This window comes from Manis pentadactyla, chromosome 16, assembly GCF_030020395.1.
Source record: "Manis pentadactyla isolate mManPen7 chromosome 16, mManPen7.hap1, whole genome shotgun sequence".
NCBI lineage: Eukaryota > Metazoa > Chordata > Mammalia > Pholidota > Manidae > Manis > Manis pentadactyla.
In genome coordinates, this window is record NC_080034.1 from 9,935,130 (window position 1) to 9,948,909 (window position 13,780).

The 13,780-nt window shown below is 38.6% G+C and overlaps 1 protein-coding gene across 1 annotated transcript in view; it reads left to right on the forward strand.

Annotated features, from left to right (window-relative positions):
- LMBRD1 (LMBR1 domain containing 1) overlaps window positions 1–13,780 on the forward strand; it is a 102,372-nt gene that overhangs the window by 37,571 nt on the left and 51,021 nt on the right. Inside the window, exons 6-7 of the mRNA XM_036916252.2 lie at window positions 9,200–9,288; window positions 11,773–11,846. Of these exons, the coding sequence (XP_036772147.1) occupies window positions 9,200–9,288; window positions 11,773–11,846 (163 nt within the window). The remainder of the gene's footprint in view (window positions 1–9,199; window positions 9,289–11,772; window positions 11,847–13,780) is intronic.

Here is a 13,780-nt window from a genome sequence, read left to right on the forward strand (position 1 = left end):
ATTGTGTAGTTTTCCTTGGCTCTTGTCCCTGCCACAACAAAGAATTGAAGTGCAGAGACACAGTAGTGAAGTAGAGTAAACGTTTTATTTAAAGTTACTTAAAGAGAGAAAATGTACAGGTGACCTCAGGGAAGAGAGGCACCCTGAGAGACTGGGAAAAGTCTTCAGGCAAAAAGGTTACACACTTAGAGCATGTGGGTGACCCCAGAGAGAGGAGCGCCCTGAAAGGTTGAAAAGAGAAGGTTTAAAATTACACACTCAAGTGCTGGCAACCTCAGAGAGGGGAGCGCACTGAAAGATTGGGAATTCCCCCTTTTAAGGATTTTTCAGGAATGTGATTAAGGGGTCTGGGTGTGGACTTGTTAAGTGGTCTCAAGATGTTTATCTTTGATGAGACATTAAGTTTCTTATCAGTTCTCCAGGTAATTCTGCAAAATTAGCTTAACACAAGAAATTTACTGCTTTGATTCCCTCCCAGGATAGCAGCTTCCTGATTTGGGAGCATATAATTAAGATCGCCTGCCCTTCCTCCAAGGTGGGCTGAGTTATTATCTGTTTGCTAAAGAATATGTTAAGAATCTTACTTCTTAACTTCTTCAGTTTTAAAATGCAATTTTAGCTTTAAGATGGAATCTTCCTGTTTTTATTATGCTGTTTATAGGTGGGCCTTTTAGCAGCCTAAAGTAAATCTTACAATGGCATGATCTAATTGACACAGTTAAGACATGGGTTATGCTGAGGTACTTCTTTTTATCTGGGAGATATTCAAACATTCGAGGCCAAGTTGCTCCTGATCTTTTGAGCTTTAACTCATTAACTCATTAACTCTTGGGTCTTTTGTGGGATTCTAGTTGTTGGTAAAATTGTAATATTTCCAGAATCTCTTGCCTGGCTTTAGTATACCTACCTATCAATAGGTGTTTCCAAGGGGTAGAGAGACTTAGTCCATCTACATATCAGTAGGTAATTACAAGGGCATGCGAGGGTTTGTTTATCTGAACCAGAGAGGTTTGGGGGAGTTCTCTCTTCTGCTGCAGCCTGGTCAAGAGAGAGATGGGATAACTTCTTGTGAAAAATAAATGGGTTTCTTAACTTTATTTCTCCCTTTGACTGATTTCAGTTTTAGAGATATTTTGCCCTGGGATTTTCCCCCCAGAGTTACATATGGTGGTAGTTGGCAGGACCTCTGAACCCGCAATCTGTCTAAATGGGTGCGACCCTTGGGCGGGCTGCCTCTAGGGATGATGGATAAGCCCCAGTGGCTGCAGTGGTAGAGAGTGCAGCTTTATTTGGGAACCCCCTATATGTGGGGCTTTCAACTGGGGAGCCCTAGTGGGGAATTGATCTAAGGTAAAGCACCTTCTAGAGGAATGTGGCCTTCCCCAGAATTGCGGAAGAGTGGAGACACTGGAAACTGCAGAATTAATCCGCTGTCAGATACAAGACTGCTTAGAGGCCCTGAGTGGCTGTGCAGCAGCTGGCACTGTAGGATCTCTTTTTGTTGAGATAGTGGAAAGTGTTATTGAGGAGAGAGAGAGACTTTGGCAGGAGAGAGACACACTTCAGCATCGCTTGGAGGAGCTGGGTGATGACCTATGGGATGCTCTTAAGGAAGAAAGACAGTTAGTTATTGAGAGGTCAAGTCATGCTTCTGGAAAATTCCTTAGCAGCAGCGAGTGGGGAGGCAGCAGGAGAGGCCACTTTGCAGAAGGTCATGGGGGAGGCAGAGGAAAGAGCGGTACCTTCAGCTCTGGTTGGTGGAGGAGGTATTGGGACAGGATGAGGGGGTGGGGCCGAGAGCCCATCTGTTGCTGAGGTCACCGCCTGAGGCACCAGCCTCCCCTGTATTAGAGGCCCACCCTGTTGTAGTTAAGAAAGTAAAAACACAGCAACTGCGGGCTCCTGAGGGGGAGGAAGTATGGGCTACAACTGAAAGGAGAGGTGCAGAAGGTCCGTGAAGGTCTCGAGGACCCAGATGTGGGTTGATTCGATAAAAGCAGGGGTAGTGAAAGAAAAACTTGATGGGCAGCCCAATAGGATCTTATTAGAACTGTGGCACCAATTAAAGCCAGAGCAGCAGTTCTAGACACTGAGGTCCAGGACACAGAAGCCGGAGGCAAAGCCCCATGTCCAGCCTGTGTCCCTGCAAGACTCCTTGGGGGACAATACTCAGGCTTCACGTGGACCCTCAGCCCCACAGGATGACAATTGAGCATTGCGGTTCGACTGAGGGGAGGGTCTAGGCCCCCACCTTGGGTGATGTGGTGGGGACCAGAGGCCACATGTAGAATTAGCAATTCATGGGTCCCCTGTGAATGTACAATGTGTCCTGGCACTGGTGGACACGGGTTAAATGTCCTTTGATTTATGGCAACCCTGAGCGTTTTCCTGGGCCCCCTGCTGTGATAGATGGCTAGGTGATAGGTAAAGCAATTATAGTAAAGAAAGCCCAAATCCCATTGGGGATAGGGCGTTTACCCCCAAAGGAGTATACGGTATACATTTCTCCCATCCCTGAATATATTTTTGGGGTAGATATCCTGCAGGGCCTGTGGTTGCAGACCACTGCAGGGGAGTTCAGACTGAGGGCATGTGTGGTAAAGGTAGTTCTGAGGGGACATGCTAAGCACCCACCTGTAGCTCTGCCTGTACCTCAGTGGGTGACAAATACTAAGCAGTATAAATTGCCTGGGGGGCACAAGGAAACTGGAGAAACTCTACAGGAATTGGAGAAGGTGGGCATCATAAAGCCCACTCATAGTCCTTATAATTCTCCAGTGTGGCCAGTGAAAAAGCCAGACGGCTCCTGGTGTATGACGGTGGCCTATAGGGAACTGAATAAAGTCACACCCCCTGTGCATGCTGCTGTCCCCTCAATAGCAGCCCTTATGGACACACTAAGTCATGAACTGGCCATGTATCATTGTATTGTGGACCTTGCTATGCTTCTCTATTGACATAGTACAGGAAAGCCAGGAACAGTTTGCCTTCATGTGGGAAGGCCAGCAGTGGACATTCACTGTCCTTCCACAGGCATACTTCCACAGTCCCACCATTTGTCACGGACTTGTAGCCCAGGACTTGGCAACATGGAAGAAACCTCAAACGGGGCAGTTGTATCATTACATTGATGATACAATGCTCAGATACTATTCTTTTGCAGATTAAGAAGGGGCAGTTCCTAGACTGCTGCAACATCTACAGGAGAAAGGATGGGCTGTGAACAGCACTAAGGTTCAGGGACCTGGTTTGTCTGTAAAATTCTTGGGGGTTGTCTGGGTGGGTAAAACTAAAGTTATTCCTGAAGCAGCCATACACAAGGTCCAGGCTTTCTCTACCCCTACCACTGTGGCAGTCTTACAAGAGTTTTTGGGTCTTCTGGGCTACTGGAGAGTGTTTATCCTGCACTTGGCACAAATTCTGAAGCCCTTATACTGGTTGGTACAAAGGGGCATCGGGTGGGACTGGGATGAGACATGTGCAGCTGCTTTTACTGTTGCTCAGCGAGCAGTCAAGGCCGTACAGGCCTTGAGTGTAATGGGCCCATCAGGGCCCTGTGAGCTGGATGTCCATGTGACTGAAGATGGCTGTGGCTGGGCCTCGGCAGTGCCTTGTAGACTGTTTGCCTCTCGCATTGGCCCAGCTGTATTGGCTAGAAGCATGGCCGGTCTCAGACAGAAGTCAATGTAGGCTATAGCCTGTCAGTGGGGCCTGCCTTTGACCTTTGAATAGGTCAGCAGAGCCCCTGTCAGAAGTGCACTGTGTGACTGTCCCACAGCAACCTGGAGACTACGTGGCCTTGGACATTTCAACACATGGACCATCGATGGCTGGTCCTTCTGGCACCTCGGGGACAAGGCCTGGAAACTGGCTTCCTGTCTGTTCTGGAGTAACAGCAGAGTGGCTTCCAAAGATGATGGTAGTGTAACCAAAAAGGCCGGAAGGTCAGAGCATCTTACCAGGGAGTTTTGTCTTACTGCTGCAGCCAGTGCACGTGCCTCCCGTAGCCCTACATATAGACCCACCAGTAACCCCCACAGGGAGAGGTCCTATCACAGGACCACTCTCTTGCATGTATCCTACCTGATGGACAAGATTATAGAGTTATTTTCTTCTACAGTCCTTGTGGCCTGGATGCACCCCCTGGCTGCAGCTGTCATGTGATGATTGCTCTGATCGCTCTGATCTTCCTACCTTTTCAGCTACTGACTGCCTGAGGAATGGGCAAGCTATGGACTTAATCTGTTTAGCACTATGAACCTAAACTGAAGCCTCTGGCTTGAGGATTATCATGGTTTTATTGCTGTTGCTATTTTGTTATTAGCTCAGTTATTATGCTCCAGTTTTCTTGCACAGGGCCCACTAAAGAAGAGGGGGCTTGTGTAGATTGTGAGGCGAGATTTCTGGAGGGGTGAGCTGTAGGTAAAATGGTAATATTTTCAGAATCTCTCTCCTGTAGTACATCTACATATCAATAAGTGTTTCCAAGGGGTGGAGTTAATTAGTCCATCTACATATCAGTGGGTAATTACAAGGGTGTGGGAAGGGGTTTATCTGAACCAGAGAGGTTGGGTGGAGGTCTCTGTTCTGTAGCCCTGTTGAGAGAGATGGGATGACTGCTTGTAATAAATAAATTCGTTTCTTAATTTTATTTCTCCCTTTTACTGATTTTGGTTTTAGAGGTATTTTGCCCCAGGATTTTCCCACTGGAGTCACACTAGTTTTAACTGGTTAACTTTTTGAGTCCCTTGTAGTGGGCTTTACTGGCCTTAATTCTCTCTCCACCCTGCTCATATCTATTTTCCTTCCTAACAAACCTGTGCCTTCAACGCCTTGTTTAGAATTCCCCTCAGCTAAGTACCCAATTTTATCTCTTGCAAATTTTGCCATTCATGAAACACTACAAAACAATTCATCCACAGTCTTTGTCACTTTATAACAAGGATCTCCTTTTTTTCGCTTTCCAATAACATCTTCTCATTTTCATTTGAGGGGTCTCACCAGAATAACCTTTAGTGTGCATATTTCTACCAACATTTTATTCATGATGATACGTGTACTCTTTAAGACAATAAAGACCTTCTTTAGAACTCCTCTTTTCTTTTTGAGCCCTCACCAGAATTGCCTTTAACATCCACATTTTTATCAATAGTCTCTTTGTAGAAAAACAAAGCTCAGCAGTACATTCGAAGATCTAACCGGTTTTATTCAGTGATTGAATTGGGCAGCATCCTATCTAGCAAGTAGAAAGGAACTCCAGGAGTTGTACAAAAGGAAAAGTTTTTATAGGCAGGAGGGTGGGGCAAGGAAGTTAAGAGAGTGGATGATTTCAGACAATCGTACTTTCCCTTAGGGGAAGGAACAGGGTTTTAGCAGGCAGATTACCTCACTAGTGGCTGACTCCTTGGGAAGTTCCAGATTGGTTGGTTTAAAATTCCACTCCTAGGACAGGCTGAAACTGCAGTTAGGTTAGGTATTAAGTCTAGGTGGGGCTTAACACCAATGGCTCCATTTTGAGTCTTTTGTACCTTTTTAACACATAATAATGCAACCTAGGCTTCCCTGGCATGCACGGCAAAACACTACAAGCCTCTGCCCATCACTGATTTGCAAAGTAACATCCACATGTTCAGGTATTTGCTACAGTTGCAATCCATGTAGTAGTCTACTTGGGGCTGCCATAATAGGATAGTATAGACTGAGTGGCGAAACAGTGGGCACTTTCTTTCTCATGGTTCTGGAGGTTAGTGGAAGTCTGATACCAAGGTGCCAGCAAGTTTGGTTTCTGGGGAGGGCCCTCTTGTTGGCTTGTAGATGGCTGCCTTTTGCCTGTGTGCCCACGTGGCCTTCCTCTGCTAGCAGGGGGAGAGAGAGGACTCTGGCATCTCTTCCTCTTCTAAGCACACCAATTTTATCAGATTCAAGCCTCACCCTTAGGGTCTCTTTTAGCTTTACTTCCCCCACTAACAGCCCTGTATCCAAATACCATCACATTAGGGTTACACCATATTAATTTTGGGGGGATCCAATTAAGTACACAACATGTGGTAATGGAGAGGCTGAAATCAGCATGGAATATTTCAAGAATAACAAAATTTGAATTTAAATGCTTAATTTACTTAGTATAAAAAAAGTAACACTTCAGGTGTTTATGTGGACAGGTGACAGGTGATGACATTAGCAGGTATGTAGACTCTGAGTCCTGTGTACAATGTTGAAGAAATTTTAATTTTTATCCTGCTGAGCAATTGAAAGACAGTGAAGATGTATATGTATTTGTGTGTATAAGTGCATGAAAGTCATTATGTATGAATTTAAGAGTTGCAACACTTAGAGATGCATCGAGAAGGGCATTTGGAAGTTGGGTTGGAGAAGTGAAATATAAGTAGAGAGGACAACTATTTAGATAAGCATTGAAATACTTTCGATGACAGATGAGATTGTGAGCTAGTGTATTTACAAATAGAGCAGAGACAAAGAAACAGATAAGCTGTTTGGAAGATAAATATGACTTGATGATTGAGTGAGGTGAATGTCTTTTTCAGTTCTCTTGAATTTATCATTTCATGTTCATATCTACTGAAATTCCTTAGCCTTTCCTTTGTCACTTCCTGAAGAGATAATCTGTGTAAAGCTAATTAAGTGAGTCAGATTGGGTGTAAAACATTTTTACTAAGCAGTTTTTCAGTTATATTACTTTCAAGAGTGTAAGGGAAATATATAACCTTACTGCTCCAGTCCTTATCTTCATCTAGTATTGTGTGTCTTTGAAAGCTGAGGTTCTCTGTATTCATTTTTTTTTGGGGGGGTGGGGGCTGAGATTAAGAAAATGTCTGTGCCTTTCTACAACATGAATTTCAGTATACTCTTACTCTTGATTACTTTGGTAACCATCATCATCATTTAGTAAATGACAATCATTAACTGCTGCCTCCTCGTTAAAACTGCTGTAGCTATACCCCCAGATTCCTCTGACTTCAGCTGCCTTTGCATCTGTAAGGAGACATTCCTTTCTCTTTATAGATCTTTGTCTATATGAGGGCTGATAATTTGGCCAGTCGGCATTACCTCTTCTGGTTGTTAAACCGTCGGAATGCTTCCTTTCGGTCAGCTGCTGCTCTGCCTTCCTGAGTCGTCTTACCCCACCGCATGCCCATTTACAGGGCAAAGCCTGGTTCAGCAGGGTCTTCCAGAATTAAGGCCAAGCAACTGTGTTGAGCCGGTTCTTTCACCTTATTGGTTGTTAATGTTTCGAATATTACTGCTCAGGATATATAGAAGTATTTAGTTGTAATTCTTTTTTATTCTGCTTATGGATGTTACTCTAACTTTATGTGAAAATATTTTTTATCTGTGTCTTTGCTGTACAATCCTGGTGGCAGGGTAGCTGAGGATCCTGCTTTGGGTTTGTGCTTTTGTTACTCTTTTTTATAGTTCCTACCTAAAATACTAGTAAGTGCTAAAGTGTTAACTCTCTTCTGGATCTCTTCAAAGTATTTTTCTGAAGTTATTATGATGGTGGTTTGGTCCACGTAATCTTTTTTTTTTTAATTTTTGATCATATAAAGTTTCCTCTGTTGTTACTCTTCATTAAATATTTGAACTGCTAATGAGCCTTGCTCAGGAATTTGAACATGAAGGTGTCATCAAGAGTCAAGAGTTAGTTAATTTTCTTCCACCACTGAACAGAGCCTTTGAGTACCTAAAACTGGCATACTGAATATTTTAAGTATGAATGTTACTTTAGATATTTATAATATGTATTTGTATTTTAAAGGTACTATGTAGATGATGTTTTGTACAACATAGAAACTTTTCCCCTATACTAACAGAATTGGTTATTCTCAACTAGCAAGTTCAAAATCATACTTTTCAAAATATATACATATTTGGAAAAAAACCTCTGTTCAAATAAATGAGAATATAATATAGGTAGTTTTCTGCTTGATTGGTTTATATTTTTGTTTAAATGATAAATAAGTTAATTATCATTATATAAGTATAATATGCAAGTTCTTTTTTTAATCCACCTTACTCCTTTTATTTAATTGTTTTTCATTTTACAGTCAGGCAACAGATAATAAACTTTATACATTTATTGTTCTATCCCTGTGAATAATCACTTTTCTATCTAAAAGTATGAAATAAGTCTCCAAGATTAACACTGTGGTAAAATGACATAAGTGCAAATGGTTAGAAATATAAATAACCTGACATGCTCTGATTTTTCATCTTTTTTGTAAGGATAAAAAATATCAGTAGTACCAAAGAACAAGTAGTACCAAAGAACAAGAACAAAGAAAAAAAAAATAGTAGCTTTTACTTGCATCCATTATCAGAGAGAGAACTTAATACTCATTCAGTGCTTCCTGTTCACAGAAGGGGATGGAGCTGACTGCTCTGCTTACAATTAAAATTAGGATGGGAAGGAGGTAGCAGGAGAGTCACTTGTTACATGCCTATCAGATTCTCTGCATATACAGTCTGAGGGATATCCAGCCCTTTGCCTTAATCTCTTGTCTTCTTTCCTTTCTATGATAAAATGCAGTCTCCTTCCCTCCCTCCTGCCCCCCACCCCCCTCTCCTCCAAGTCTGGGCTCTAGCAAGTCCTAGGAAGCTAGCTATCTTTGTTATTTCTGTGATCCCCCTACAGCTGTGGATTTAAAACCAAATAGAAATTACCTCATTATGTGTATTGGGTAGAATCTTGAGAGAAAAATAATAGGAAGAAAGTAAAAATCCCATGATAGATAATCCCACAATAAGATATTTACTATTTATTTTGGTATATTTCTGTTCTTTTCCATACATATAAATGTTGAAATAATTACATATATTTATTTTCTTTTCTCCACATTGAACACAGAGATTCTTAACCCTTTTTATACTGTGGACCTTTTTGATTATCTTTAGCCTATGGTTCATTCTGAAAATATTTTTAAATGCAAAAAATAAAATACATAGGATTAAAGGAAACTATTATACTGAATGCAATAATAAAATTTAATTTGCAATAGAGTAAACACATAAGTAAGAAACTTGTCATACCCCTCAATAGTGGTACAGGTTTGATTTGTTAATTGTTTTGGGGGAAAAGATCTCTGTATAAAAAAAGCTAAAAATTGAGTCTTAGATCATTTCCTTTCATTCAGCTTTTTATCTTTAAAACCATTAAACAGAGTTAATTTCTCCTTTGTAGTGCTTTTGTTCCACTGAATGTTCCCAGTAACAAAAATTCTACAGAATGGGAAAAAGTGAAGTTCCTGTTTGAAGAACTTGGAAGTAGTCGTAAGTATTTTTTTTAAAAAACCATTCATAATAATTCATATGCAATGACCTTGGGACATTTTTCAGAAGTAGTCTGTTTTTACGCTGTTAAGAATTTAACCTCACAGTCTTTGAATTTGTGGTTGAAAGTATGGTAGACAAATTAGGAGCTTCATGTTTTTAAGACATACTTCTAGCCATCTAGCTATTATGTAGCTAGTCTCTTGACTTCTTCATGAAATATGTTGAAAAGAAAATATAATCTTCAAAATATTTTAGCAGTGACAGTTTTATAATTTCTATATGGACTTTAATTCACTTGAGATTATATAAAATAATATGTTAAAGAAGGGTGCTGGCTATATTGGTTTTATTTTTAGTTTTAACTAATGAGAGAATGCTGTTTTGTTTGATCATAATTAAATAATCTTTTATGTGGAATTTAAATTACAGAGGTTTTGTGTGAATGAAATAATATAAATTTATCTCACCAGAGCATTTTTTTTTTCTGAAATTGCTTCCCCAGAAGTTTTCCTTAACTTAACCAACATGTCACAGGTTTTTAAGAGTAAAAAATAACAGGTTTAGGAGGGTAGGTTAAGAAAAGTTGCTTAATCATTAAAAAACAGAGTTGGCATTAGAAACTGATACCAAATAAGAATGTGTACTCTATTACTCAGAATTTCATGTGCACTTTGAATATAGTAACTTTATTTTCAAAGAAACCTGTAAAACCTACTTTATAAACATTATGCTAAAATTTTTTATTTCTTTTGTATTCCTTTTAGTAAGTACTGTACATTCTTTGATCAGCATTTTTTTTACTCAGATACAGTATTAAATAATGATTAAATTAAGTCTTAGAGTCTTTGCTGTATAACTTATTAATGTGCTTGCTTTCCACTTAAGATTTGATCTTGTAAATTGTGGCCCATTAATATCTTGCTAATATCAGCAAGAATAAGGATTGCAGGCCTGGCATCTACTAATACTGAACTGTCAGGATTTATGCACCTGATTCTATTGTTGAGAAATAAATTGCTTCTTTTCTTGCAGTTAACTCCTTTAGGTCACTTGAGTAACTACTATTCTGCCCTAAACATTAAAGGGATACTAGTCTTTGAGTATTTTAGTATAACTTTAATCAGTGATTATATAGGTAGCATCATTCTGATTTCTATAATCTTAATCTCTTTAGTCTTCACATTATTCTTTTTGAACTGATATCTTCAATGCCATATCCTAGAGTACATTCATGTACCATTATTAGTGATATTAATTTTTTTGATTGGCCGAATAGGTTAGCCTAAGATACTCCATTTTATCAATTCTAAGATACATGTTTTCCACATTTTTATATCTCTTATTTTGGGATATGTCAGCATCTTAAAATTGCTATCAGCCAAATGCCATACCTCTTAGTTATATGAACATCTTTTACTTCCAGTAAGTATCAAGAAAATAACAGCATCAAAATGTCTTTGATTTGATAAAAAAATGGTTTTATAGTTTTTAAAAATTAAGGCTTAAAAAGTTGCCTTGTAATATTTCTGAATTTGTTAATATGCTTCCTTCAAGTATATAAAACTGAGACATGGGTTTTAAGAAGATAGATGATTCTAATTTTATTATTCATGAAAAAATAAATATTGATACATTAAATTGATCAAAAATTATATTTGGTTACAAGGGACCTGCAACCTGCATTTAAACTAGATAAAAACAGGTCAAATAGGACCTATATTAAAACTAGAGAAGTTAGTATTATTCCCATTTTAGGAGTATTCAAATATTTGCATTTGAATTTTGTTGTATAATCTGGTTTATTTATTTGAAAGTGTTACCCCTGCCTCTCACTCTTTTGCTGGCCTTTGAATAATTTCCTAAATCTAAGTTGTTAACATAGTATTCTAGTTTGGTATTATATTTTAATCTGTTTTTTGTTTGTGCTTGCTTTTTTTTTTTTTCTGCGAAGTGGGCAGGCTAGCTCCTTTTAAGATCAAGAATGAAATAAACTCTTTAAGATTTTAGTTTTAGGCTATATAGTAAAAACTCATTTGAAAATCAAGAACAAAGAAACTATCAAGACTGAGGGAAGAGGGAAGAAAAAAATCAAGGCCATTGGCTTTCCTATGTAATGTTATTTCTCAAGGTCTATGTTGAGAAAGGCCTAGACTCTTTTGCCACCTTTTGATCATCTCATATTTTGCTGATTTCTTATTAGGCTCAATAATCAGGCACTGATTTTCCTTTTTAATTTTTAAGATATGAAGTAAAGAAAATTTTAGTCGGAAAGATCTTTTACACATCAATTTGTGAGGAGCCCTTCAAAAGCTTTTCCTCCCCTTGGAGTTGGCACTTCCGGGATGAGGCAATACATGTTGGGTTCATTCCTTAGAATGTGTATAAGAAACCCAATTTTTATATTTTTATATTGATTTGTTGAATATCAACATTTGAATAGTATATATTTATATTTTTAACAGAGTTTTTCTTCCTTTGCAGATGGATTAGCTGCATTATCTTTCTCTATTAGTTCTTTGACCTTGATTGGAATGTTGGCAGCTATAACTTACACCGTAAGTGCAATGGTGATAATTGAGTTAAAATTTGAGAATCACTTTATGACGCAACTTTTTTTCTACTTTAGTCATGTATTCAATTTCATTATATTTTTCTCTTTAATATTTTGTGTTCATTTTTCTTGAGTTTTCTTAAAGTAAAAAATTTTTAATTACTTAGTCACAATTGTTTTACTTGTATTTGTGAAATTTAATCTTTAGAAGTGAAATTTTGCAATTAGTGAACTTGAAGGTGGATATGCACTAAGGAGTAATAGATTTAGTTATTTATAAGTATTAGAACTCTGAATCATACATCGATATCTGTTAATTGATTCAGTTAGATATATCCTACTTGCGGACTTTTACAATCAGATGTTTTTACATAATTTGATTTTTCTCTAGTATAGAGAATACAAATACAGTCTTATACTCTCAGAGGCTTTTTTTTTTCTTTTTCAGAATTCCTGAAAATTGTAAGGTATGAGTTATAATAGTCTAACAAACTTGTATACAGTCTGCCCTTTGAGTTTTTTTGCTCAAATTATAGAGGAATAACCAGTAGTAAAAGATTCTTACCCTACTTCCTGAAAAGGAATTGTACAGAAAACTTGAAATTATTTGGAACCTTTTTATATTAATGGAGTTTGCTTAAAGCATTCTTGATTACTGCAAAAATGGAAAATACTGGTTATGAGGAAAATATCTTTGTATGTTGTTCAAATATCTTTCTTTGTACATAAAATGAATGGGCTATATAGTGTGATAGCAGAATCTAGTTTTGTTACATAAGTATTCAAATGTCATATAATAAAAAGTCTAAAATACATTCATTTTAATATTTTTTAGGTACTTATTTGTGTGCTCAGTTTTATTCATTGCCATTTTTTTTTTTATGTATTACCACAAAAGTAATTTGCCATCTGATGTCAGTGGGTAATTAATTACCCTGCCGTCTCACAGAATATATCTACAGCATGTTAGTGTTTGTCTTTTAAGAGGCAATCACATGTTAACAAGTTAGGAGTTACACCTAGACTCAGGTTACTGTCCTGTGCTGGATTTGTTAGGTTGATTTTAGTTTTGTCTTTTAAACTTGCTGGGTTTGTGTCTTCCTCAACAAAGGAGAATAGCAAATGCCTCTTAGGGATGTCTGAAGGTCAAATGGTACTACTTATAAAAGTGCTTTGAAAATGAGTGTATTAATAGTTGATGAAATATGAGTCAGGAGAAACAAATGGAAAAAAGAAGAAACCAATATGAAAGGTCAACTTTAAGAACCATGGAAAGTCTAAGATTTTACCTTACTTGCAGCCTGCTACAGTTTCATGGATGTTGGCTGAAGATATAAGGCTTTTCTGCCAGAACTTTATATTACATACAGCAGTAGCAGTAGCTATTGGATCACATTTTCCTTCAGCTGGTTCTCTGAGTCCCATGTGGGGGACTTCACATGGGGCAATGTGAAGAGCACCAGATGACTGTCTTGCCAATGGGTTTCAGTCCCAGGCAAGTTCACTATGGATTCAGTGTGACCAAAGAGATAACAGTAGAATGTTCTTGGGGTGAAAGCGTTATACCCAACTTTATTCCCACAGTGGCAGGTCAGTCACTAGAATCCTGTTCACTCAGAGCAAGTCTGCATGTAGCAAGCTAGTCTCTGCCTCTGGGCCCCTCTGTCCTCAGCTCTGCCAACACTCCAGCCTCTGCTCTGGTCTCCTATATAGAGTCAATAACAATGTATTGCCCACGCATGTGTAGTGAGCTAGCCGACCAGGGCCAGGTGAGAATCCTGGTCACAGGAACCTTCATTTTATCCACAATGACACTTTCACATAAAAGAAGAATCTTGAGTTTAGGGAAGCCAAATCTTTTATAATGGACAGTAAGCCTGCTTGCCCTTTACTCCAATGAAAGATTCTATTTTTGTCTTCCAAGGCTGTTTGCTATAC